This window comes from Camelus dromedarius, chromosome 18 (assembly GCF_036321535.1).
Source record: "Camelus dromedarius isolate mCamDro1 chromosome 18, mCamDro1.pat, whole genome shotgun sequence".
NCBI classification, from domain to species: Eukaryota; Metazoa; Chordata; class Mammalia; order Artiodactyla; family Camelidae; genus Camelus; species Camelus dromedarius.
This window is the reverse complement of record NC_087453.1, coordinates 22,832,115-22,857,357: the sequence shown is the minus strand read 5'-3', so window position 1 is coordinate 22,857,357 and position 25,243 is coordinate 22,832,115. Positions and strand designations below refer to the sequence as shown.

The window sequence follows — 25,243 nt, the reverse complement described above, 5'->3', positions numbered from 1 at the left end:
AGAGACATCTGTTAAGAACTCCTGGTTGATAAAAACTGGCTTTTAAATATTATGTTAATTATATCTGTACAAGCACACTTCGGACATACTGTGGATTTGGCTCCAGACCACCAAAATAAAGCCAATATTGCAATAAAGCGAGTCACGTGCATTTTTCAGTTTCCCAGTGCATATAAAACTTATGCTTACACTATACTGTAATCTAGTAAATGTGCAATCACATTATATCTTTTTAAAAAATACATGCCTTAATTAAAAAATATTTTATTGCTAAAAAATGCTAAGCATTGTCTGAACCTTCAGCAAGTCGTGGTCTTTTCACAGTAGTATCATCAAAGATGACTGATCACAGAGCACTATTAAAAATATAATAATAATTTAAAAGTTTGAAACATTGCAAGAATTACCAAAATGCAACACAGAGACATGAAGTGAGCAAATTCTGTTGGAAAAATGGCACAGAGAGACTTGTTCAACACCAGGTTGCCCCAAAACTTTGCTTTGTAAAAATATGCAACATATGCAAAGTGCAATAAAATAAGTTATGCCTGTATACATCTTCATTCTATCTTTTTAGAATCCAAACAATTTACAGGTATGGAATGTAAAGTGAAAACACCATCGCCATCACTTCCGTTGTAATCTCCTCCCCGCAAGCAAATCACCGCTAAGAGTCTGTCTCCAAGGTCTTTATCTGAGTACATGTAAAAATAAATCACTTGCAATTTTCTTACACACATGGGTCCAAACTGTAGGTGATGTTCTGCATCTTGCTCTTTTCTCTCAAGAGTGTGTCTGGGGCATCTTTTCACATCTGCCCCTGATGAAGGTCGACCTCGTTCTTTTTTACAGCTGCTTGGTAACCCATGACACGGACATACAGACGTACCAGAACTTGTCACATTTCGATCACATAACCATGCTCCCGGCCCTTTACATGCATCGGGTCAGGAAACATCCCTACAACCTGGAGGTAGGAGCTGTGCTTATCCCCTCTCTAGAGAAGAGGCGTAGACAGGTAGAGGTGCTTGCCCAAGGTCACACAGCCACTAAGCTGAGAGCTGGGTTTCCAACCCAGGCTCATCATATTCAAGGCACTCTTTCTGTGTTGGCTTCTATCTGCAGTTGACAAAATGTTTTTCCCAAACATGAACCATGTGCACCATTTCCACGAAAGGGACAGGTAGGGCATATTGTTTTATTGATCCTCTTTTTGCTTCTCTAACATGCCAGGCACACTCCCACCTCAGGGCCTTTGCACTTGCCTATCCCTCCTTCTGGAATTCCCTTCCTCCTGACTTTCCCACCACGGACTCCTTCACAACCTCTCAGCTCCGATGACTCCCTCTGGTGTGGATGTCCCTGCCACTCTGGCTAAACCTGGCTGCACCCACTCATTACCCCATCTTATTTTCTTCATAACACTCATCACTACTGGAATTTAACTGATGTAGTCAGTGGAAGTATCCTGATATCAGAAAACTTGCCGATTTTGTTCATTCCTGATTCCTTAGTACCTAGGATAGGACCTAGCACATAGTAGATGCTCAAGGAATAATTCAATGACATACAGAGGGTGAGGGATTCATTTGAGGAAATCTATTTATTATTATAATGCATATTTTTATATAGAATATTCTCTAGAACCTTGTGTTGGTGGGTTTGTTTTCTATTGAGACATAGTTCACAGTGAAATTCACCCTTTTAACGTACAGCTCCACGAGGTTTGGCAAATGTATACACTTACGTAACCACCACAGTCATGATACAGAACACTGGCAACACCCCCAAAAGTTCCCCAGAGTCCCTCTGCAGTGAATCCCCTCCCCCAGGCCCTAGCCCCAGCAACCACAGATTCTGACTTTTCCAGAAAGTCAAATAAATGGAATCCTACATACGTTGCCTCTTGAGTCTGGCTTTTTTCCTGCAGTGTAATACATCAGAGATTCAGCCAGACTGTTGCATGAATCACCAGTTCATGCCTTTTATTGCTGAGCAGAATCCGTTGGAGGAATGGACCACCATCGTTTATCCAGTTGAAGTCTCCTGTATTTAGATCATACAGGAGACAAGCAGGCCCGAGCAGCTGTCCTTGGTCACTGGGACTGCGCATCCCCACAGGCTCGTCTGTAGTCTGTCCGGAACACCCTCCTCCCCTCCCCCAGCCCCTGCCTGTCAAAAACCCTTTCCCTTCCTTCAAGGCCCGTTTCAAATGCCCCTCTCCAACAAGGAGCAGGATTTACTGTCCCCATGTCACAGGTTGGTAAAATGAAGCTCAGAAAAGTGTACCTCTCCACTACTAGAGGTCCACAGCCAGAGCGTAGCAAAGCCCGGACTCAAACCCAGAGATGGACATAGAAGTGTCCCTTGATCCTCCCTTGTCAAGGGCGGCTATGAGTTACAGAGTAGGGGGCTCCCCAGGCCTGAGAGGCAGGTCGGTGTGTCGTAAGATTCAACAATATGGGCTATATTTTTTTCTTGAGTGTGGTAAATACACAGATTTTATTATATTATTCTTTATATGCTTTTTTGTATGTGTGAAGTACACCATAATAATGTTAATTTTTTTTAAAAGGTGAGAGTGAGGATGGAGGTGAAAAAATGGAGGCAACTTGTTCAAGAAGTTTTTTACTTGGAGGAGCAGAGAAACTGGAGGGGCCTGTGGAGTCAGAGATATTTTTTTCTTTAGCGTTTGGATGGGAGCCATTGGCGCACATTTGTCTGTTGCAGGGGACAGCGCGTGGGGGGCTGATGGTGCAGAGGAGGAAGGATGGGGCCACCGGGACAGACGCTTGAGAAGTTTGGACGTGCTTCTCTCTCTGGTCCTCGGGCCCCTTTGTGACCTCTACACTATGAGTTCTCACACTCGAGTGAGCGTCAGATGGCTGGGCCCCTCCTCAGAATTTCTGACTCAGTAGGTCTGAGGTGAGAGCTAGAAACTTGCATTTCTCACAAGCTCGGAATTGATGCTGCCCCAAGGACCACACTTTGAGAACCACTGCTCTAATCAGTGCTATGTGCGCCCCTTTCAGGATGTGAGGTTGCACTACAATGGACCGTGCCCCTTCAAGTACTCTCAGGGAGGAAGGTATGGGAGCAGACAGTTGAGAAGAAGGAATAGCAGCTGGAGCCAGGCCCCACCCCAGCCAAGGTCACCATCTTTCCCAGGGGAGTACCAGTCTTCCCAGAGACACTGGGAGTTGCCCTTGGACCTCCTGGAAGACTGAGTGACAGAGGAAGGGAAGGAGCCAGGGCTGGGGGGTAGAGATTGTGGCGAGAGGCCAGCAAGTGTGCCGAATGGAGAGGGAGTGGAGGAGGGGCACCGGCGCTCTGACTTTAGGCACTGAGCCCTGAGAACACGCTGTTCACCTTTGCAATTTGATCCTGGTCTCACTCTGGACCAGCTTCTCCTGCTCTTGGGAAAGAGAGCAGTCCTGTCAAAGAAATGAACATCAGCTTGTCAGATCCCAAAACATCCAAGCTGGGAGAACCCCTGGAGACTGGCCAGTTCAGCCCCACTTGGCAGATGGAAGGGACCAGAAAATAGAAAGTCCAGCGTGGTGGATGGACCCACAAACTCCTGTATGGGAAAGATGTGGCCTCACTTCCTGCTGCTGGCTCAGCCCTAGAAGGCTGGGTAGTGGGCATAACATTGGGGGCTATGCTCTGACCCTTGCTGTTTCCCCTTTTCATCAATTAGTTGAACAGGTATTTTTTGAGAGCCCTTTGTGTGCTAAGCATTGTGTTAAACATGATGATAAAGTGGTAAGCAAGCCCAAGCCTTTGGCTTCAGGGTAAATAAAACAGGCAATAAACAGATAAATATATAATACAAAGTCACAGAGTGATAAGTGGTAGGAAGAGACCTGAAATGACATGAAGGAGTGAACCATGTAGATTGGAGGAGGGGTGTCCAGACAGAGGTAATAGCATGTGCAAAGGCCCTGCGGTAGGCATATCCTTGCTATAGAGGGGGTATCATAGAGGCCAGTGTGTCTGGAGCAGAGTGAGGGAGAGAGTACCAGGAAAGGAAATCAGAGCTGTAGCAGGAGACCAGGCCATGGAAGAATCTGCAGGGAGGAATTTAATTCTCCCTCAGAGTAAGATAGGAACCGTGGCAGAGTTCTGAGCAGAGAAAGAATGTGACTTGACTTAGGTTTAACATGATTCCTCTGGCAGCTGAGTGGAGGATGGGCTGTGGACAGGGAAAGGATGGAGGCAGAGAGGCCAGGGTTAGAAAGCTACTGGAACAGTCTAGTTAAGAGGTCATGGTGACTTGACCTGGTAGCACGGCCTCCCCTGGTTGCTCTGTGTCCTTTAGATGGGGCCATAATGAAGGGAGAGGCGCTTTCCCCAAGTCCCTACCCATGACGCCAGCACACTGTCTTCCCACAGATAGAAAGGTACATCCAGATGAACTTGAGGTTGGAGCTGGCTCAGGCCCAGCAGCACATGGTCCAGAACCAGACGGCCACCATGCTGGAGCTGGGAAGCAGCCTCCTGAACCAGACCACTGCCCAGACCCGCAAGCTGACCGACGTGGAAGCTCAGGTACCAGAGTGTGAGGGGGTGGCACTGGGGGTCTGCGGCTGGCCAGGCTGGCTCACAGCCCTGGTCATCTTGACCCCTGTCCCTGGGTGAGGGCAAGGCCTCCTCTGGGCCTGTTCCTCCTGGTGTCCCTCCCCAATGACCCTGTCACAAAACTGTCTCCCACCAGGCCAGGAGCCTGGCGGGGGTGGGGGTGGAGGAGGGGGATACTGGCTTTGGCTCCATGCCTCTGTGACTCCACATCCCCCTCTGCCCTTGGGGGCTCACAGTGCTCCAGAGGAAGAGGGTAAGGTGGGTAATAAACAAATCATTAGACCTCAGGGGCCATAGGTTCTGAAAGAGGCCACAGGGAGCAGCAGAAAGGGAGGGAGGGGGCAGGTATACAAATGAGAAGGTGAGTCAGTGAATGGCTGAAAAGATCAGTGACAAATGTACATGTGTTTGTTAAACCCCACTCCGTGCCAGGCAATGTTGGAGGTGCCTGGTTCTCGTTTACAGCAGTAAATAAAACAGGCCTGCATCTTTAGCCCTGCGGAGCTTCCTTTCTAATAAGCACCAAGAAAACAGACAGGATAAGTAAGATCTGTGTATGAAATAGTGGAAGCACTAGGGAAAAAGGAGCATAGGCGAGGGACCAGTGGGGAGTGTGTGCTGGGAGTGGTGGGAGGGATGGATTGCAAGTTGAGCTGGTACAGCCAGGAAGGCGGCATTGGGAAGGGAGGATTGGAGCCAGGCTTACTGGGAGGGCCTGCCAGACAGGGAGAACAGTATTGCAAAGGTCATTCCAGCTACACTGGAATGACCAGGGGAGAGTGGTGGGCCAGGGGTCAGAGAGGTGATGGAGGCAGACAGCATCACAGGGTGCTGCAGGCCACCACTGGGTAAGGTGGGAGCCACAGAAAGATTCTGAGCAGAGGGGCCACATTTTAAATGTTTGTCTCAGACTACTGAGCAGACAACGGTGTGTAGGGGGCAAGGGCAGAAATAGGGAGCCCAGTAAGGAGCTGGCACAGGACACAGGACAAGAGATGATGGAGGCCGGGGCCAGAATGGGGCCGTGGAGGGACAGGGAAGTGGTCAGGTACCCATTTGGAAGTCGGAACTCATGAGAATTGCTAATGGATTGGCTGTTGGGGCGGGGTAGGTCAAGGGTGACTCCTGGGGTCTGAGCAGCAGGAGAAATGGCACTATCAGGCACAGTGACAGGGAACAGCAAACTTAGGAAACATACCATAAGCTCAGTTAGGGTCTGTGAGCGAGTGAGTGAATGAATTAATGAACAGCCACAGGAACTAATGGGTGGGAGGGTGGAAATAGGTCATCAAGTTTCTGAAATGGCAGGGCCCGAGGGCAGGTGTGTGGCTGCTGGGCAGGGCTCCTGCGGGGCTTATGTAGCTCCCCCCATCCACTTGCTGGGGCAGGTCCTGAACCAGACATCGCGAATGGAGATCCAGCTGCTGGAGACCTCACTGTCCACCAACAAGCTGGAGAAGCAGCTGCTGCTGCAGGGCCACGAGCTGCACCGGCTGCAGGGCCGCAACAGGTGGGCACTGGCCCCCAGCACTGGGCGGGGACCAGGGCCAGGCTGGGACCCAAGTGGGTTCGGGGACCCTGGGTGAGCACCAGAGCCAAGACTGCACTTGGGCTGGGGCCAAGGTTGGAAGCTGGACTTGGGTTAGTGCCCTAGACAGGGGCTGGGGCCAGAGCTAGGGGCCTGGATTAAGACTGAAGTGAGGGGGACTTTGGGGGACTAGGGCTGGAACTAGACCTGGGACGTGGCCTCAGTTGGGGTAAGGACAGAAACTAGGGTTGGAGATAAGACTGAAGCTGAGAGTGAAGGTGGACACAGGGGCCGGGCTGAGACTGGGGGGCCCTGCAGTTGGCCAGGCGGGCTCACAGCCCTGGTCATCCTACCTTGACCCCTGTTCCTGGGTGAGGTCAGGGCCTCCTTGAGGCCTGCAGTCCCCTGGTGGCCCTCCTTGATGACCCTGTCACGAAACTGTCTCCCACCAGGCCAGGAGCCCAGGGCAAGGCTCTTCTGCCTCTGTAACTCCAGTGCTATTCAGCTCTGGGTGGGGATACAGGACAGGGCTTTTCCTGGGGCTCAGAGCACCCTAATTGTTTCTCCATTCTTTCTATCTTTCTCTTTCTTTCTTCCTTCATTTATTTTATAAATTTTTAACAGCTCTATTGAACTCCAGTTGACACACCATATAATTCACCTAGTACATTTTAATTCAACTTACTTATTTGTAAATAAATAAATCTGATGTCATCTACAAACTCCCCTTCCCAGAAGCAACTAGTTACCAGTTTCTTGTTGGCACCAGCAGACAGTCTCTGCATTTATAAGCAAATACACACATGGAAACACACTTTAAATTACAAAGAAAGAGTCATGGGGTACAGATAAGGCAGAGACATGGACATCTGAAGCTGATTTCATCTCGGTTTTGAGCTGAGTGGAGGAAAAACTGCCAAGGTCAGGCTGCTGGAGGAAGCAAAACCCACACACTGAAGCAGCCACAGGCCTGTGGATGGGGTGCGATGTTACTGTTGGTCGTGTGCTGGGTCAGGATAAGGGCATAAGGCTCCTGCAGCTCCCTGTGATCTGGGGGCTGTTAATGTTAGTGTGTGTATCTTCTAAGTCTTATTCCCTGACCCCAGGTGGGGAGGGCAAGGACTGGGACACTATCAATCACTCTGAATTGGCACTAGGTGTCCAGAAACCAGTGAAGATGGAGGATGTCATTAATAAGCTCTTGGCCCATGGAAACAGCTAAAATTCCAGAATCTGAGTGTGTCCAAATTCTTCCTCTTCCTGCAGCATCATTTGGGGTCAAGCATCATTTGGGGTCTGCCCTGGCTGGACTCATTTTAGTCTGGAGAATAGGTTGGCATAACGTCATATATAGGAAAACATCTCCCTCCTACTTCTATCCCTCAGCCACACACCCACCTGCAGCAGAGGCAAATACATATGCATAGTCCCTTTTTTTACCCTTCTTAAACCCCAAAGGTGCTTACCACTCCTTGGCACCTTAGTTTTTTGTTTTGTTTTGTTTTTTTCAGTTATCCCGGAAATGGTTCCCTAACTCGATGACACACTTGCTCATTCTTTCCTTCAGCTGCATGATGTCCCACTGTCTGGCTGTCCCCACATTTATTTCTCCATTCCCAGTTAATGGGTGTTGAGGTTGTTTCCAGTCTTTTACGCTTCCAGCCAGTGATGCTATGAATAACATTCCCTTATCTCTCACACATGGGAGCAAATCTGTAGGTTAAAATGCCGAAAGTGGAAGAGCTGAGTCAATACCTGGGCAAAAGGAAAGGGAAAGTCAGCCCCTCCACCCTCCCCCATCCCCCCTCCTCCGTCTCCATCTGCTCAAACCTGCTCTGCAGAAGTAACAGCACATAGTGGATTTTCTTTCACCTTCTCTATGAACAGAGGCACTACCCTGTCCTTCCACGTATCTTTCTATGCCTTTTCTTATAAGCTTCCCAGTTTCCCTCTACATTTACATTAATACCTGTTTTCTTTCCCTTTGAATTTCCCACATATGGGGTTAGACGAGAGGCACCGCTGCGCCCGGGCACCCACTTCAAGTCCGGGGCATCTTTCCGAATCTGTGCAAATGTGCTTAAGCCTCCTTCCTCTTCATGAACGTTTCCAGGGACACCAGAACAGCACAGACTCAGCCAGTCCCGAGCCCAGTGGCTGCTGGGCATTTAGGTTGTTTTGTTTTCCCCTAATACAACCCAACCCCCATCAGGCCCTCTTGCCCATGCGCCCTGGAGGTTATCCCCTGAGAGTGGTTGGCTAGGTCAAAGGGCAAGCGTATTTGGGATTTGAGGATGGCTACCTGGTTACTGGTGTGTCCCTCCCACCCTACTTCTTCCCTCTACTAGACTCCAGTCCATTTTACACCAGGGCCAGGTCTCTCTTTCCTCCCCCTCCTCACTCTGTGCTGTCGGTGGGCACGGACTTCCGGGCTGTGTAACCCTGGGCAGGACGCTCTACCTCTCTGAGCCTCAGCGCCGGTTTGTACCGCAGAGTCACCCCGGGCCGCAGGGGAAAGCCCGCGAGTGTGACTGCACGGTGGGGACAGCGGGTTCACCCCTGTGCGCCCCCGCCCCGCAGCGCGCTGGAGACGCGGGTGCAGGCCCTGGAGACGCAGCAGCAGGCGGAGCTGGCCAGCCTCCGCGGCGAGAAGGAGCGGCTGCGGCGCCTGCTGGGCCGCCAGAGCGGCGCCCTCGCCGGCCTCGAGCGCAGCCTGCGCGCCGCCAGCAGCAACTCCAGCCTCCTGCAGCGCCAGCAGCGCCAGCTGCTGGAGTCCGTGCAGCGCCTGGTGCGCGTCGTGGCCCAGGGCCCGGGTGAGCGATGGGGGCGCCCTGGTGCGGGAGAAGGGCAGGAGAGGGGAGGGAGACCCCCTATTCCCCGCCGGGTTCACTGCGGGGCCTGTAAGCCACCACGGGAAAAGCCCCACCCACCTCCCACCGCGTATGAGAGAGAAATAACACAGTAATCATCATGGTGAGGACAGCAGGCCTAAGAGGACCAGGAGCTTCCCCCTGACTCCATGAGTGACGAGCTGCCCTTGTATCTCTCTAGGCCTTCGTTTCTCCACCTGTTTAATGGAAGTGGTGACAATAAAGACACCACCAGCCCAGACTGACATGGTCAGATTCCCAGATCCACTCTCCACCCCAACTGGTTTGGCTTTGCCCAACCCGCCCCACCCCAGGCCTCAGTTTCTCTACCTGTAGAATGGAGAGGTTGCACTCAATGCCCCCCAAGGACTTCTCTCACCCTGATGTCTCCGACCCTAAGCCCAAGAGGGCCAAACAGAAGTGGTGAGGCACCTCTGGCCCCGGCTTCTGAGAAAGGAAGACAATGGCTGGGCCTGGTTCCCCAGCCCTCACTTCTAATGGGACCCACTCCAGGTGGCCAAGGCCCTCCCGGTCCAGCTTCAGTCACTCGGTCAACAAGCACTTACTGAGTGAGCACCCACCATGAGCCAGTCCCAGTGCTGGGGGCTGGGGTTACACAGCACAGTTGGAGCCCCTGTCTCTTACAAAAAATACCCAACTCACGTCTGTGGGTCTCTGAGGGAAGGAAGAGGAAATGCCTATTTGTTAAGTGCCTACTCTGTGCCAGATGCCCTGCCAGCAGTGTTCCTGACGATTCCAGACCACAGACGGCCTAAAAGGCTGTGCGTAGCAGAGGGGATTTAAACTGAGGGCAGCCACGGAAGGGTTTTGAACAGCATGGGACTATGTTTTAGAAAGTGTAATTGAAACCAGGGAGGGGAGAATGACTTGGTGAAAGAGAAAGACAGTGAATGAAAAGTGTTCCTACTGCTGCTGGGTCCCCATAGGGGAGGTTGGAAAGCCTTTAAGGCATAAGGAATGACAGTAGTGATGGATTCCAGGCACTGTGGCTGGCAGCGATTTGGGGACAGAGGATGGCACCACGGCTCCATCTAAGTCGGGCAGGCTTGGCCAGGTAGGGGCATGAGGCCTGAGGTAACTCCAGGTAAGAGAGGTGGGTGTCTTCTAAACCATGAGGTTATGAGTAACCTGAACCCATCACTGGCTTGTGCAGAGCCCTGGCAGTGAGGCTGCCTAAATCAATCCCATGTGTGGGGTTCCTGTAGCTCAGCCAAAGGCACAGGGCCTGGGCCCAACCCCTCTCCCCACAGGCTCACTGCTTACCCTGTCTCCAGCTGTGGCCCAGTGTTTGCTCACCAGTCTGGGTGAGAGGTTGTGTAAGGGTCCTCGCCTCAGACACCCTTTGCCCAAACGCCTGCCCTGTTGTCCCACTGTCACCAGGGAAAGGCACTATGGGTTATTTTTTCCCACTGTCTACATGGAGAAACGGGAGGAGGATTAGTCACTAGATATAGATCAGAAGATTGGATGGAGACAGGCCCAGGCACCAGGCATCCATGAAGGCCAGCAGGAAACCTGTACCCCGTCTCTGCAAAGCTTTGTCATTGGCAGATAGAGGCTGGCAAGGGGTGGAGAACTCAAGGTATTCAGAAGTTAGACAGACGGGGACACAGTTAGAAAAGACCTCACCCATGCAAGGTATCAGAAGCAGCTTCGTTAACGAGGTCTGTTTGCCCAGCCTTATATAGGCTCAGTGGTGGAGACCCAAGTGGAGGTGGGTAGTAGGAAAGGCAGTGGCTCGCCAGTCAGATGGATCAGAATTCAAGCTCTGTCTCCTTCACTTACTTAACACTGGGACTTTGCACACATCATTGAATATCTCAGACCCTCAATGGGTGAAGCTGGTGCAAAGATTTGGGGGGTTCCAGGCTGGGGCCAAATTATGTTGCATGTTGATGCTAGTTCATTCTTGCTCTTAAGCTCCCTGAAAATACTTGTCCTGGCCCCAGACTGCCCTGGCAGTACCTGGCCAAGAAACACTGCAATACGTAGTGGATATTTCACTTTTATTGCTACTATTGTTGTTAAGACTATTGTTAACTAAGGAAAACACTAATGGACAGAGCCTTGGGAAGAGTGGCTGGAAATCTGAGGCCAACTCCTAGCTCTGTTCCCTTGCCTGGCTGAGAAAGTTGGGCCTGTCCAAGCTCGCCTTTAGGTCAGCACCCTACCAGGCTTGGCTGGACTCCAGTTCTCAGGACTAGGGGGCTGGCAGGTGGGGCCATGGGATCCTGTCCAGGGAATGTTTGTACACAGACTGGTATAGATTTGTCACTTCATTTGTGATCTAGGAACAACAGCATCCTTTCAACAGGGTCCCAGCTCCGGGATTCAGGATCCAGGTTCAAGAGTGAGGCCAAAATAGGAAGTCCCACCCCTTCGTAGTTTTCTGGTTTCTCATTGGTGAGGATATCCATCCATCTGGAACTTTATCCTTAGATACCCACCTACCCAAAAACTAGGTTCTGGTGGAAGCATAGCCCAAACCTCTAACTGAATCCGACAAAAGGAGCCAGAGAGGGGATTTGAATCCTCTGTAGTTTATTTACCAGTAGTAACTTTTTCAGGCTAGGCCTGGAGGCCACCAGGGCCCTGGTGGGATTTGGCCATTAAATTAATATTTTCCCTTAAGGCTCATGGTCAGCATAATGAGATGACCCACCTCCAAGGCTGCAGGGATATACGACTGGAGGAGTGGACTGTGGAGGGGCCCTGGGCCTCCTACCCAAGGGAGCTATAAGGACAAATCCCCCATAAGACCTGGAGAGAGAGAAAGCTCTGCCCAGCCCCTCCCACCCCACTCAGCTCTGTGCCCTTGAGCCAGTTACCTCACTCTTGGGCCTCAGCTTCCTGGTCTGTGAAATGGGGAAGTACCTCAGTGGAGTCTAGACCACAATGACCTGTCCTAGAAGACTCTTGCAGCCTCATCTCTGGTCTCCCTGCTTTGAGTCTCAGCCCCTTCAGTCTCTGTTCTACACTCTGGCCAGAGCGCTCTTCCTTGGCACAGTCTGGGCTTCTCGGCCTGGCATTCAAGGCTGACCTGGCCCCTGCTGAAATCCCAGCTTCATCTCTCCTTCCTGATGCGTGTCTCTGTGCCAGCCTCTCCCTGCTCCTTTTGGGTCCGTCGAACAACCAGACTTCCCTCTGGCCTCAGTTCTGCAATCAGGGTGTGAATCATCTCTGTTCCTGTCCTCAGTCCTCACCACACTCTGTTCCCTGCAAACAGCAGGACATTTTCCCCCTTGGAGCCTTTGCATGTGCTGTTCCTTCCGCCTGGGATACTCTTTCCTTCTTCAGCTGGGTGCCTCCTGCTCCTCTTCCAGGTCCCAGCTCACTGCCAGCTCCTCTAGGAAACCTTTCCAGGTCCAATACATCTCCCTGTCCCCAGTACCTCCCAGCCCAGAACCTGGCACAGAGCAAGCAGTAGTGCTTACCAGGCCCCTTCCCTCTCTCCTTAGCTCACCTCCAATTGTTTTGATTTTGTCCCATTGCAGCCTCCATGAGGGCAGCTGAGCAGGTGTTCCAGGACTGTGCAGAGATCCAGCGCTTCGGGGCCAATGCTAGTGGCATCTACACCATCCATGTGGCCAACATGACAGAGCCCAGAAAGGTTAGAGGGCTCCCTGGGGGGCTGAGGCCAAAGCACCAGAGGGTGCTGAGCTAAAGGCCTCTCAGCCAACCCTCCAGCCTCCAGCCCTCCCCCTGCCAGCCCCCCCCCCCCGCATCAGCTTCAGACCTTGTCCAACGTCTGAGATTTCGGAGAAGGCGGGGGTGGCTCGACTTTCTGGAGCCCCCACCTTATCAGGGGTCAGATCATGAGGTTAAAGCAGAAGTTCCCAAAGCTGGCAATGCATCCTTCTCTGGCATCTTTACCAGAGATACTTTTAAGTTGGAATAGTAGGAAATGGTTCTGTGTTGGTTCAAGTAATGCAAGGTGATAAAACAGACAAACCCTGAAATTCCAGAAAAGTTTATTTCTAGTTTACATCTTGTCCAGTTGAAGGCAGGTGTGAGAGCTCCCTCCACGTGGGAAATTAGGGGCCAGGGCTGATGGAGGCCCCACCATCTTCAATGAGTAGCTCCCAAGGTTGCCCTGAACTCTGAGGTCTGGTTATCAAATGTGCAGGGAGATGGTGGTCAAGGCAAAGTGTGGATGTCAAGAGGGAGGGTTTTCGGGGCCAGGCCCAGAAGCAGAAGAGTTTGGGGAACAACTAACCAGTCTTCCCACTTCATATTCCCTTTTCAATTTTCTTTCAATTCTGCTGAATATATCAAGGAGAATGGCTCAGATTGTAACACTTCTCGCACACCTGCTAATCCCATTTCCTGAGTCTACACTGTGTGCCAAGCACTTTACATTTCTTGGCATTTAATTCTTACAGCAACCCTGCAAGAGTAGCTAGTGAAAAGCTTCCATTTACTTAGTTCCTAGTAGGTGGTGCCAGGCTCTGTTCTTTAGACGAATGACTCATCTCATTTAATTCTCACAATGCCCAGTTTGCACATGAGAAACTGAGACACAACAAGGTTAAGGTATTAATATCCTCATTTTACAAATGAGGAAAGGAAGGCTCTGAGAGGGCATCATTTGCCCACCACTTTAGAAAAACGAAGGCAACAGGTGGGGAATTTGGACTTGGATCTTTCTGATGTCTTTGAACACCAGGCTCACCTATTGCTCTGTGAAGTTCTATCAGCCAAATCACCCTTGGGCTGGCCCAGACCTGGCTTCTGGCTGCCTCCAGGAGCCTCCAACTCCCCAGCTCCCCAATTCCCTCCAGGTGTTCTGTGACATGGAAGCCAACGGAGGCGGGTGGACCCTCATCCAGCGCCGAGAGAATGGCAGTGTGAATTTCCAACGGAACTGGAAGGATTACAAACAGGTAACATTGCTGCCCTGGGGAGGAAATTTTTTTGCCCTGAAAACCAGGACAGGAAGTGGGTTATGGGCAGGGGTCTGATTTGCCCTCAATCCTTTCCAGAAAAAAAACAAAACAAAACAGCACACCTAAAATCAACCACCTTCAAGCAGATTTGCCCAGTGCACATTTGCTGTCAGGACTCCATCACCTGAAATTGGACATTATTTTTGAAAGTTCTGACATATATCTAAGAATGAAAGTTTGATTTTATTTTTATTCAGTTTGGGGAAAAACTAATACATATACATTGCTAAAAATTTTTAAAGAATACAAAAAAGGGAACAGAAAAAAGGGATCTCCCCTGCCCGCCTCTGGCTGCATTGCTTAAATGAATGCTCTTGTCTTAGCACACATATGTGACAACACCTGCAGAAGACATTTTTTTTTAATGCAGAATTGCTGGCTCAAAGACCCTATGCATTTTACAAGACAAGAGTGCCTGATTGTCTTCCAATTTTTAATTACGTTTTGAATAAAAGCTTTTTGGCAGGCTGACCTAAAAGCTCTTAAAGTTTTCAAGAGCAAAAGAGATAGGAAAAAATATTCACACAGAAATACAACACTATTTTTTTGTGTCTGCTTGCTGTTCGATACTTAAATACAAATTAAGCTATGAGTGTCCTTTAACCAATTGGGTTTTAAAGAATCATTAAGATGCAAAGAGATATAGGGTGCTCAGAAGCAGAAGTATACAAAAGAGAGCTGAATATTAACCATTAAGCTAATCAGTGGTACAGCATGACTAAAATGGGGAGTGGGGGGCTGAGGTGTGCCCTGTCCTTGGTGCTGAATTATTGTTCCGGCCAAGGGTGTTGATTTCTTGTCACCCTGGGACACTGGTGACTCCCAACACTCTTAGCTTTACATTTCTATGTTACTGAAGCTTTGCAGTGGCTGCCATGTTGCTGAACAAAGTTTGCACTACCATTTATGCAGCTGATTTAAGTTTTCACTTTTTAAATTGAAATTTAATATACGTGCAGCTGACTATGCAAATCTTAAGTGTAAAACTCAGTGAATTTTTACATATGCATTCACCCATGTGACCACCACTCAAAGCTAGATATACAACACCTCCAGCACCCCAGAAGCCCTCCTTGTTTCCCCTCCAAGTCAGTACTCCCCTAAAGGTCATCACTATTCTGACATCTATCACCACAGATTTGTTTTGCCTTGTTTTTGAACTTCATAGAAATGTGATTTCAATTATTTTTAACAGGCTTTTATATTTACAAAAGTCTTAGTCTTTTTGCTCTAGGAGGTGAGGTGCTCCCACCCCTAGGCCTGCCCTCACTGTACTTTATGAACTTGGTCGTTAGGCAAAATGGTTTGGGGTAAGTGTCCCTGGAGCCTGGCCCAACCCAACTCCTTGACCAGAGGCATAGCCTCCTCCTTGGCATGCAGCCTACCCTCATTCTCCCCTTCCCTAGGGCTTTGGCAACCCAGCCGGGGAGCACTGGCTAGGCAATGAGGTGGTGCACCAGCTCACCAACAAGGCAGCCTACTCTCTGCGCGTGGAGCTGCAAGATTGGGACGGCAACGAGGCCTACGCCCAGTATGAGCATTTCCAGCTGGGCAGCGAGGGGCAGCTGTACAGGTGGGCTTGGGGCCCAGGCTGGTGGGTGGGCTGGGGTGCCTGGGCTAGTGGCCACAGAGTCTGCACCAGGGGTCAGTCCCTGGGTGTCTCCTGTTTCGCCATCTGTCCCCCATTTGGGCGCACGTCACAGGATCTGGAGGCAGCTGGTTAGCACTCAGCACATCCCGGCCACTGGGTAGGGTGGAGAGAATGTCACAGATGCTGCCATCCCGGGAGCAGGAAGGGGCTTTCCAAGGTCAGTCACCCCAAGTGGGTCATTTTACAAAGGCCCAGAAGTGGGGAGGTGACTTTCCCAGCCTGTCCCATGCTGTGGAGTGAGGTAGAAACGTCCCAGGGCTGGCAACTGGGGGACCCAGGCTCATTCTGATTCTGCTCCCACTCGCTTTGTGAACTCGGCCGAGTCAAGTGGGCTTCTCTGTACCTCTGCTTCTTTACTGCAGGATGGGCTTAAATAGAGCATATTATAAAATCATCAGGGTGTCCCATCCCCCCTTCAGCCTGGTTCTTGGCTCTGTTTAGGAAAAGGAATGAGCATTTATTGAACATCTACTGTGTTCCAGGCACATGACTCCATTTAATCCTCCTCACAGCCTTCTGAGGTAAGCATTGCTGGACCTGTATTAGCCATGTGGAAACCAAGACACAAAGCACAGAGCTTAAGTCCCCTGCCTGAAGTTACAAGTTAGGTAGGGCCTGGTTTTGAACTCAGTTTTGCTGCCAAAAACTCATGGTGTTTCTCCTACATGAAGTTGCCTCTCTGAGAAACTCAAGGACTTGAAGATAAGCTATCTTGGAGTCAGGACAGAATTGAATTCATAGGCTCATGCTCCAGGATCTCAAAGGACCTAATATGTTATCTGGTTCTTCATGTGATGCTAGAATCTCTTCCACAGCCATAGTCATCATCCAGCCATGCTGGAATGCCTCCACGGATGGGGAGGTCACCTCTTCCCAAAAAATCTCTGATGACTCTCTGTCCCCCTGCACTGTATGCCTAACTCTACATCTGAGGGCCTCGGGTGATGTGCCCCCAACTCTACTCTTCTATTATATGCCCTGGTTCCTCTAGCTAGGTGATTCTGACATCCTTCCTTATGGGACCCACCCAAATCTGATAATATTCCTCTTTAAAGTGGAGGTCCAGAGCCGAATGAAATGTCCCTGATTTAGGCTAGGCAGGGCTGAGCTGGAGACCCACCCGACTCCTCAAACTGACCAGTAAGTAGCCACAACACCCTGCTGACTCTTATTTTTTAAGCCACTGACCACCAAAGCCAAGGTTTAAGTCCTGACTGCGTTTCTATCTCCCTGAGTGACTCTGAGCAAGTCCCTTCACCTTCTCATCTGCAAAATGGGTGTCCTAGTTGTACCCACCTCATTCAAAGTGTTGTGAAGCTTGAATGAGATACTACACATACAGCATGAATGGTGGCACTTAGTAAATATCCAGCAAATAACATAATTACTGTCCCTGAGCCAGCTCTTCACACACTTGGCTGGCCTGCTCTGTGTGAGTTCACTGCTGTTCCCATCCCTAGTGCCTGGGACATGGTAAGTGTATCACGCGAAGCTAGGGGAGCCTCCCAAGTCTTTCCTACACACATAACAGTTAAGCCTCATCTCCATGACCCAACTCTTGGGTGGCAGCTTCTGTGACCCTAAGTCCAGGATCTGCCATTTTTCTTGGGAAAGAAGGATCAGGAGAAGCATCTCATGGCACTAAAGCACATGGCCCTGGATCCAGACTGCCGGGGTATGACTCCTGACCCTTATGACTTGTGGGATTCTTGACCTTAGAAAAAGATCTTAGAGTTAGTTAACCTCCCTGTGCCTCAGTTTCCTCATCAATAAAACATAATATCTATGTCAAAATTGACATAATCTTTGGAAAAATACCTAGCATATGGTTAACATTAAATAAATGTTGGAGATATACAAACAATATATTCAAAGACAGAAATATAATATTCCTGCATCTATGTATATCTCTGTTATATATGTCCATTTATACAAACATATACATGTATGTTAACTTTAGAATCCCTTGCCCTGCTCTCCTATGTGAATTTCACATACTGCCTCTGGCTTTTTATCTGAGCCATGGAGAGCTCCCTGCCTATGATTCCAGACTGTTATGCTCAGGCCTCAAGGGGTCCACAACTACTTGACCTTCTGCAGAGCCCTAAATAATAACAGTATACTGAACACTTGCCCTGTGCCAGGCATGGGCTGGCTCTGTTCATTTGGGAAAAAATTAGACCTGCTCTCTACCCCTCAAAGTTGTTCATCATCCAGTGTGTCCTGTCTGTCTGGGGGATGTGTCTCCAGTAATCCCACACCCCCAGGAAGATGGGAGCTGCCTAAGAGGGAAGCAAAGGGGCACAGAGATGCTTGTGCAATCAGAGAGGGCTCCCTGGAAGAGGTGATGAAGAGTAGGCATTCTCCAGACAGAGAAGATAGGGAGGACATCCCAGGCAGCAGGTATGTTCTGGAAAAAGGCAGAGAGTTGATATCCAGCTGACCGCAGAAACCCCAAGCCTGAGCAAGGCTCTTTCCAGGGCTGCTGCGATCATAAGGAAGAGACCCTGCTCATTCGGGAAAAGCTTGGAAGATCCTGGAAAACATGGGGCAGGGCTGGAAACTGCCAGAGAAGGATCAAGGGGAGAGTGACAGAAACAGATGCTGGTCCCTGCACCCCCACCGTACAGAGCCAGCTGCCTGGTGAGGTGGGGAGGATCCGCATAGGAAGCCCAGAGGCGGCGAGACATGGCGGTCAGCAGCTGGGCATGAGCATCAGAGTGGGCGAGGCACCTTGATTTTCAGACACAAGGATGGGGGCCCTCTGGAGCCCAGCTGGGGTACATGCATAAGCCTGCAGAGAGGTGGTCCATGGGGAGGGGTGGAAGAGGCACAGACAAGGGACAGGCTTTGTGTGTAGTGACACAAGCAGACACACACCACCCAGACATGTGTGCAGAAGTGCCTCAGAGAAGCCCTCGAGGTAAACATACACAATCCCAGGCACAAAGACAGATTCCAGAGCACACACTCAGACTCACCGTAGATGCTGCAGCACAAACTCGAAGCATATGCACACATTACACACGCTGGCACAAAGACTCATATATTGAAACACTCGCTACTACAGACACACAGACTCCTGCACAGATCCATGGACTCATGGAAAACACACCTGGGTGTCTGACTTAGGGATGCTCAGAGACTCGTGTGCAGTTTGGGTTCCCCCGGCCTGAGCCATGCATATGATCAAAGTGCATCTGAACAATGAGTCAAGTGGGATTTCCCAGCCCATGACTTGAGGGTCCCAGAAATCATAGGTCCCCATTCTCCCAGAGGGGAGGGGAAGAGAGACAGAGACCATGGGTGGGAGGTGCAGGGACTGAGCTAGGCCATATGTTCAGGCCCCATGTTCCATCTGGATCCCTCTGGGAACATCTCCCAGGCCTTGCCCGGGGAACCAGAGCTTCCCTGAGCTGCCTGGCCTGGCTGCATCTGGTGTTCACTTGCCTTCACTTGTAGGATTTTTTTTTTTTTTTAATGGAAGTACTAGGGATTGAACCCAGAACCGTGTGCATGTGCTCTACCACTGAGCTATACCCTCCACTCCCCCGCCTACAAGACCTTGATTGCTCCCAAATGGGCTCCTACCTTGACTGCCAGAGCAGCCCCTCCCCTGCTTCAAGCACCCAACACTCTCTCCAGCCAGGATCAGTGGGAGCCTGTGCCAGCCACGTGCCACAGGCTGGGAACACAGGAGCAGGACAAATAACAAGCACTGAATGCACTGGGCACTTACCGTGTGCCAGCACTACTCTGCGCGCATCACACGCTGAAGTAATCCAATCACAAAGACCGAATGAGGGCATCACTGTTAATATACTATTACCATTTGAACAGATGAAGAAACTGAAGCTGCGCTGCAAAGCAATCTGCCCGAGGCCACACCGCTGATAAGTGGCAGAGCTGGGATTTGAATCCAGGCATTTTGCCTCAAGAGATCACAGTGCTAATCACAAAACAACCACCATGGCCTCATAGCTTGACAAGGAAATCTAACCTTCCCCAACTGGCTGCAGAGGTGGAAGTCACGAGGCTGGGGGTGCCTCAGGGCTCCGATCCATGTGGGCTAATGTAGTAAAGGAAGGCTTCCTGGAGGAGGTGGGTGGATATGAGGAGGTGTGATGGGGCTGGCTGTAGGATGGTCAGCTGGGAAGGAAAATGCGCACAGCTTCTGAGTCAGACCAGACAGGACTGGGATCTGGCTCTCATCCCCATTCGTTCTAAGACCTCGGGCAGGCTCCTGTGGCTCCTGGGACCTCTATTTCCTCTTCTGTAAAGTGGAAGTCATAGGGTATGGTGAGGATTAAATGAGAATGAGTTAATCCATGGAAAGCACTTTAAACAATGCCTGGCACATAGTAGATCTTCAAAAAAAAACGTTAGCCATTGTCCTCATTATTATTATTATTATCATGATCATTCTCACAACTGTCTAAGACTTGGATTCGGCAAGCTGAGGGAGGCTTGGCACATGGTGGGTTCTCTGTCCCTGGGAAGCAGCAGACTGGGGGGCAATCCAGGAAGGGAGACGGCTCAGCACCCCAGGCTGGGGCTCCCCTTCCCAGAAGAACTGGAAGGGAGCCGCTTCCTCAGACAGCCCCGACCTGACTCTGGGCCCCTGTCCCATCACCACCTCCGGGTGGCCTCCAGGCTTTCTCTGAGCGGGTACAGCGGCTCGGCGGGGCGCCAGAGCAGCCTGGTCCTGCAGGGCACCAACTTCAGCACCCGAGACGCAGACAACGACAACTGCCTCTGCAAGTGCGCCCAGATGCTGTCCGGAGGTGGGTGGGCGGCAGGGTGAGGCCCCACCTCCCCACAGGTTCACCTGGCTAGACACCCATGTTCCCTCCCTACTCAGGTCCTCATGCAGCCAGGTGCCATCAGGAAGTGGGTGCAGGTTGGGGTCTCACCTGCCCACAGGCTGGCCTGGCTGTGCCTCATCCACATCACGTCCTTGAGGTGCCTTCCAGGGTCTCACCTCCTCCTAAAGCTGCCACCACCAGGTCTCCTCTGAGACCAGACTAGAGGAGCACTGAAGGTGGGGCCCAGGGTGCAACCTAAGGAGACATAGTGCCTGATCAGTCCCAACCCCAGGCCTGACACTTCCTCCCCACCCCGTACACCCCAAGCCAAGCAGGAACAGGATGAGGGAGACCTGGGTGTGGGGCAGAGAGGCAAATGCCCACCAACGCTGGCTCAGGTAGTGTTTTTCACAAGGAGAGGGGTCAGAGAAGGGGAGATGGGGATGAGTGGGAGACAGAGACAGAATAGGAGGGACAGAGATGGGAGGAGACCTCCAGAGACACAGTGACGGGGACACATGGAGGCGAGAGAGACACCAGGAGTGACAGACAGAGCGATGGACACAGACCTGCACAGGGACAGAAGTGCAGAGGGAAAGATGGAGAGAGATGCAGACCACAGAAAGACAGGTGGACACAGTATGTGAAAGAGAGACCAGAAAGGCAGGGCAACGGAGAACAAGAAGAGACAGAGACATCAGAGAAAGACACTCAGAGAGACAGACACAAGCACGGAGCTCATCAGAACGCTGCCCTCCAGAGACCCCAGGCTGAACAGAGGGTCTGGGAGCTTCCCTCCCTCCCTCCAGGCCTGGTCCCACCCAGGCCCATCTCCAGCTAGCTGGCTTCCCAGAGGAGCCAACAGCCCTGATTTAATCTTCGGGGTAGGGGGCTGCCCTCACCTCACTGGCTGGGCCCCCGCCTCCCCAAAGCCTCTTTCTCCTCCTCCACCAGGGTGGTGGTTTGACGCCTGCGGCCTCTCAAACCTCAATGGCATCTACTACCCGGCTCGCCACCACGTGCGCAAGCTCAACGGCATCCGCTGGCACTACTTCCAGGGCCCCAGCTACTCGCTGCGCGCCACTCGCATGATGGTGCGTCCCACGGGCATCTAAGGAGCGGCGGCGCCTGGAGGCTGGACTCTCAAGAGGACCTGGACACGGTATCGTCTGGACAAGACAGACCCAAATACAGGACACAGTGCCAGGACCTTGTCCTGAACACCCTGGCTCCCCTGAGCCATCCCTCCTTGCCCCAGGAGTCCGGGAGAGTCACCTGCCTCCCTATTCCCTTCAAGTTGTGAAACGGCAGATGTCTGGGGGGTTCCTGCCTCTGTAGTATCCCTCTTTCCCCTTCCCTCCTGTCTCCCGCAGGGACCTCCTGCCAGCTTGAGGGTTGCAGTACCCTGAATGAGCTGAGAACAGACTTAACTGGGCTCCGCGAAGGAATACATGACTTGTGGTGGAATTTCAGGCAGGTGGGAAGGCATTTATGGGCATGAAACTACCCAGATGGAGGCCCAGATTCTGTCCCCCGTTTGTTGGGCAGGCCATCTTGTGTTTCAACCTTTCTCAGCCTTGAGAGGTCCTTGGACTTTCTCTTCGAGACTGAAGGAGCTGCATCCACCCCACAATGGGAATCATTATTTCCACCCTCACTGTCTGCCAGTCCCAGGTGCCAGCGTCTAAAGCTCAGACCTCGTTCCTTAGGGGCTCCAAGAGATCTAAGAGGGATTCCTTTACCCCCCAGAATGTCCTAGAATATGTTCCAGACAGAATAACTAGGACTTCCCTCTAAAAGTACCCAGGGTCAAGGGAGGGAAACACCAGGTTAATCAATGTGAACAGGCATTCTCAGCTGCAAGACTTGTCAGAGCCATTAATGTGGTCATGTGCTTTGTGACTACCCACGAAGGGGCTAGAGTAGGCAGCTTTCCCCAGCTTTGCTTATTTGAAAATGGGGGCTGTTTATCCCAGAGTATCTCTCAGGGCTGTGGATACCCTTGGAAAAAGCTAGTCCTCGCGTGTCATGAGCTGGAACCCCGGGTTCACATCCCCACCCGCAGCTGCACTCACCATTTCTAGCTGCAATGGCCATGGTGATGTTCTCAAACAGCCTCTAAAAACAACTGGAAGGAATCTTTGGGTTAAAACAGACACACATCATCCCTGAAGAAGGGTCTAGAACCAAGTCTCCTGTCTGTGCTAGGGGCTGTTGTCCTCTGAGGCTCCTCTGGCCCCAGGAAGCCAGATCTCTGCCTGGAGGCTGCCCTCAGCACTTCCTAGGACTTCCTGAGTCCCAGCTCAAGTTCAGGGACTGTTGGGGACATCCTCTCTGCCTTGAGCAGGACGCCAATCCCTGGGTCCAGATCCTTCCTGTCTCCAGGCTAGAACCCCTAACGTGCTCCTGCCTCACCCAACAGTGATGCTATAGCTGAGGTCCACGGAGACTGGGCCTTTGCTGAGTCTGGGAGACCAGGGGCTCCTCACAAGCTTCCTTCAGATGACAGGGGCAGAGAGGAACCACACAGCCACGCGGCCACCCACTTCCATTACTGTGTCACCCTCCTCAGTCCTGGTGAGGCCACATAGTCCTGTCACCTTCAGCCAACACACGGGCCCAGCCAGGACCGACTTGCCCCACCACCAGGATGTGCCTGTCTATTCAGAACACTTTCTCCTGGATAAGGCTGTGGGGTGGAAATGAGGCACCTTTGTCCTGCCTGGCCCTGCCCGAGCCCCTGAGTCCCTCTTCAGCCACTCCCCTGAGTAAACCCAGCACAGATTAACACTGACCTTCTTCTGGGAAACCAAAGGATGTGATTGCTGATGGTGACATTTCAGGTAGGAGGGAAAAATACTTAGGGGCAGGTTGCTACCCAAAAGGCTGACAAGGCTTTACCCAGCATTTGCTGGGCAGGCCTTTATTTAGCATCTACTGTGTGCGGTGTGATGCTGTAGGCAGGACTTTGAAGTCAGACAGACCTGCTCCAGCTCTTGAACTTGAAGCCTGGGGCTCAGCCTCTCAAGGCCTCAATTGTCTTATCTGTGGAATGCAGACAGTGGTACGCCCCCCTTGCTGCACTGGGCCAAGGAGGAAGTGAGACCATGCATTTCACCTTCTTAGCAGAGCCTGGCATGAAGCAGATGCTTAATAAATGTTACTTCCCTAAGGGGTGAATGGGGTGGAGAAGTTGGCCCCCTAGTGCAGGCCAGCCCTTCTCCTGGACCCAGGGGAGGTAAGCGTTTTATTTTGGCAAACATCTACAGCATTTATTTTTGTACTGCAAGTATACAGAGCAGCACTGTGAGCACCAGGGACAGAACTCCTCTGGGTGGGGTGAAGGCCCCAATCCCTCTCTGCACCCCCATTGTCTACAAAGGCCAAGAAGCTGATTTGGGTGACCCTCACACACCTGTTCTTAAAAATATTCATCCTTCCATCTTACTTTCCCTCCTTCTCCATGCCAGGACTCTCAAATGCAAGGGATAGAAACCTTATCCTAAGGAATGGATTGATTCATGTACAGGAAGTCTAGGGGTGGTTTCAGGTGTGGTTAGATCCAGGTCCTCAAATGATGTGGCCCTCCCCACCTCTCAGCCCTGCTATCCATCATGTTGACCTCATTCTCCATCAGGTTCTCTGCCGACAGATGGTTCCAGCAGCCCCAGGCTCATGTCCAGCCTGCTCAGCATCCCTAAGACAGAAAGATTCTTTGTCCCAGTGATTCCATCAAAGACATGATTCTTTCCAGCAAGGATTGGTCCTGTGTCCATCCCTGTGCTTATCACTGTGATTCTGGTTGACCAGGCAAGAACAAGTGTTCACTTTTTCTCCTTCCGTCTCTCTTATGTCTATCTCTGCCCCCCTCCCAGCCTCCCTGCTCCCGAGGCCTGGCCCTAGGCTCCAGCTATTTCCTAGCTTGCCCCAGACTATCAAGGACACCACTGTGTCATGCCCAGAGATGTCAGACCAATTCATAGTCCGAGCTCTGTCCCTGGGATAGAGCCTCTGGCCCCCTCTAAGCCTCCATTTCCCATCTGTAAAATAAGGACGGAGCACCTGCAGACTCTGAAAGACAGCGACGCTGACTCACGATGTCTGCAGACACAGCTAAAGGATTCTGGGTGCACAGGGCCCTAGGGCATGGCTGGTGTGGCCTTGGCCCTGGCTGGTTCTCCTGGAGGCTACCACTTGCAGGAACTGGCTTCTGGGGTACCTGCCTCTGCAGGTTCCTATGTAGAATACTTGTCACCTCTCCCTGCATCAGACCAGTGTTCTCATTTTAGTGATGAAGAAATTAGAGATCAGAGAGGGAAAGGGTTTCATCCAAGCAGCACAGCCAATTAGCATCTCCAGTGCACTTACATCTATCAGCTGCCTCCCTTGTCCGCAGCTTTTTGGAGGCATCTTGGCACTGACCACAAAAATGCTGGAGTGCTGTCCCCTCCACTTATATCAAGGGCTGAAGGAACTTTCTGGAAAGTTTTCCAAGGCTAATCTGTCTTTCCCACTGGCACTTGGTAGGTCTCAATTGGAGCCAGGCAGGCAGAACACATTGTTCTCAAGATCTCTGCATGTTCCCAGAAAAGAAAATTTCTACTCTGGGGGGGAGAACTCACTGTGCACACCCCAGAAACAACAACCCAACAATAGGGTGGGAGGTGGCCCTTTGTAGAGGGTAGGGTAGCCACCAGCATTAGGTTGGTTTGTCTTCGTGGCTAGGGGATTTGACACCTTTTCCAGACTTTCCTGCCCCTCAGTATCCATGTGGGCCTTAACCTCTCCCATTAAAGATGCTTCAGAAAGCTAACAGGTTGCCTTGGCAACAATAGCATCAG

General features: G+C 51.3%; 1 protein-coding gene across 3 annotated transcripts in view; it reads left to right on the top strand.

Moving 5' to 3' along the window:
* Window positions 1-24,242, top strand: part of ANGPT4 (angiopoietin 4) — a 35,391-nt gene extending 11,149 nt beyond the window's left edge. For 2 of the 3 annotated variants that reach the window (XM_031434042.2, XM_064475809.1), the window contains 8 exons: window positions 4,396-4,551; window positions 5,970-6,091; window positions 8,690-8,922; window positions 12,495-12,610; window positions 13,782-13,883; window positions 15,353-15,519; window positions 20,251-20,381; window positions 21,357-24,242. In XM_031434042.2, the coding sequence (XP_031289902.1) occupies window positions 4,396-4,551; window positions 5,970-6,091; window positions 8,690-8,922; window positions 12,495-12,610; window positions 13,782-13,883; window positions 15,353-15,519; window positions 20,251-20,381; window positions 21,357-21,517 (1,188 nt within the window). In that variant the 3' untranslated portion in view covers window positions 21,518-24,242. The remainder of the gene's footprint in view (window positions 1-4,395; window positions 4,552-5,969; window positions 6,092-8,689; window positions 8,923-12,494; window positions 12,611-13,781; window positions 13,884-15,352; window positions 15,520-20,250; window positions 20,382-21,356) is intronic. The other variant, XM_031434043.2, reaches the window with a different exon arrangement.
* Window positions 24,243-25,243: the final 1,001 nt, after the last annotated feature.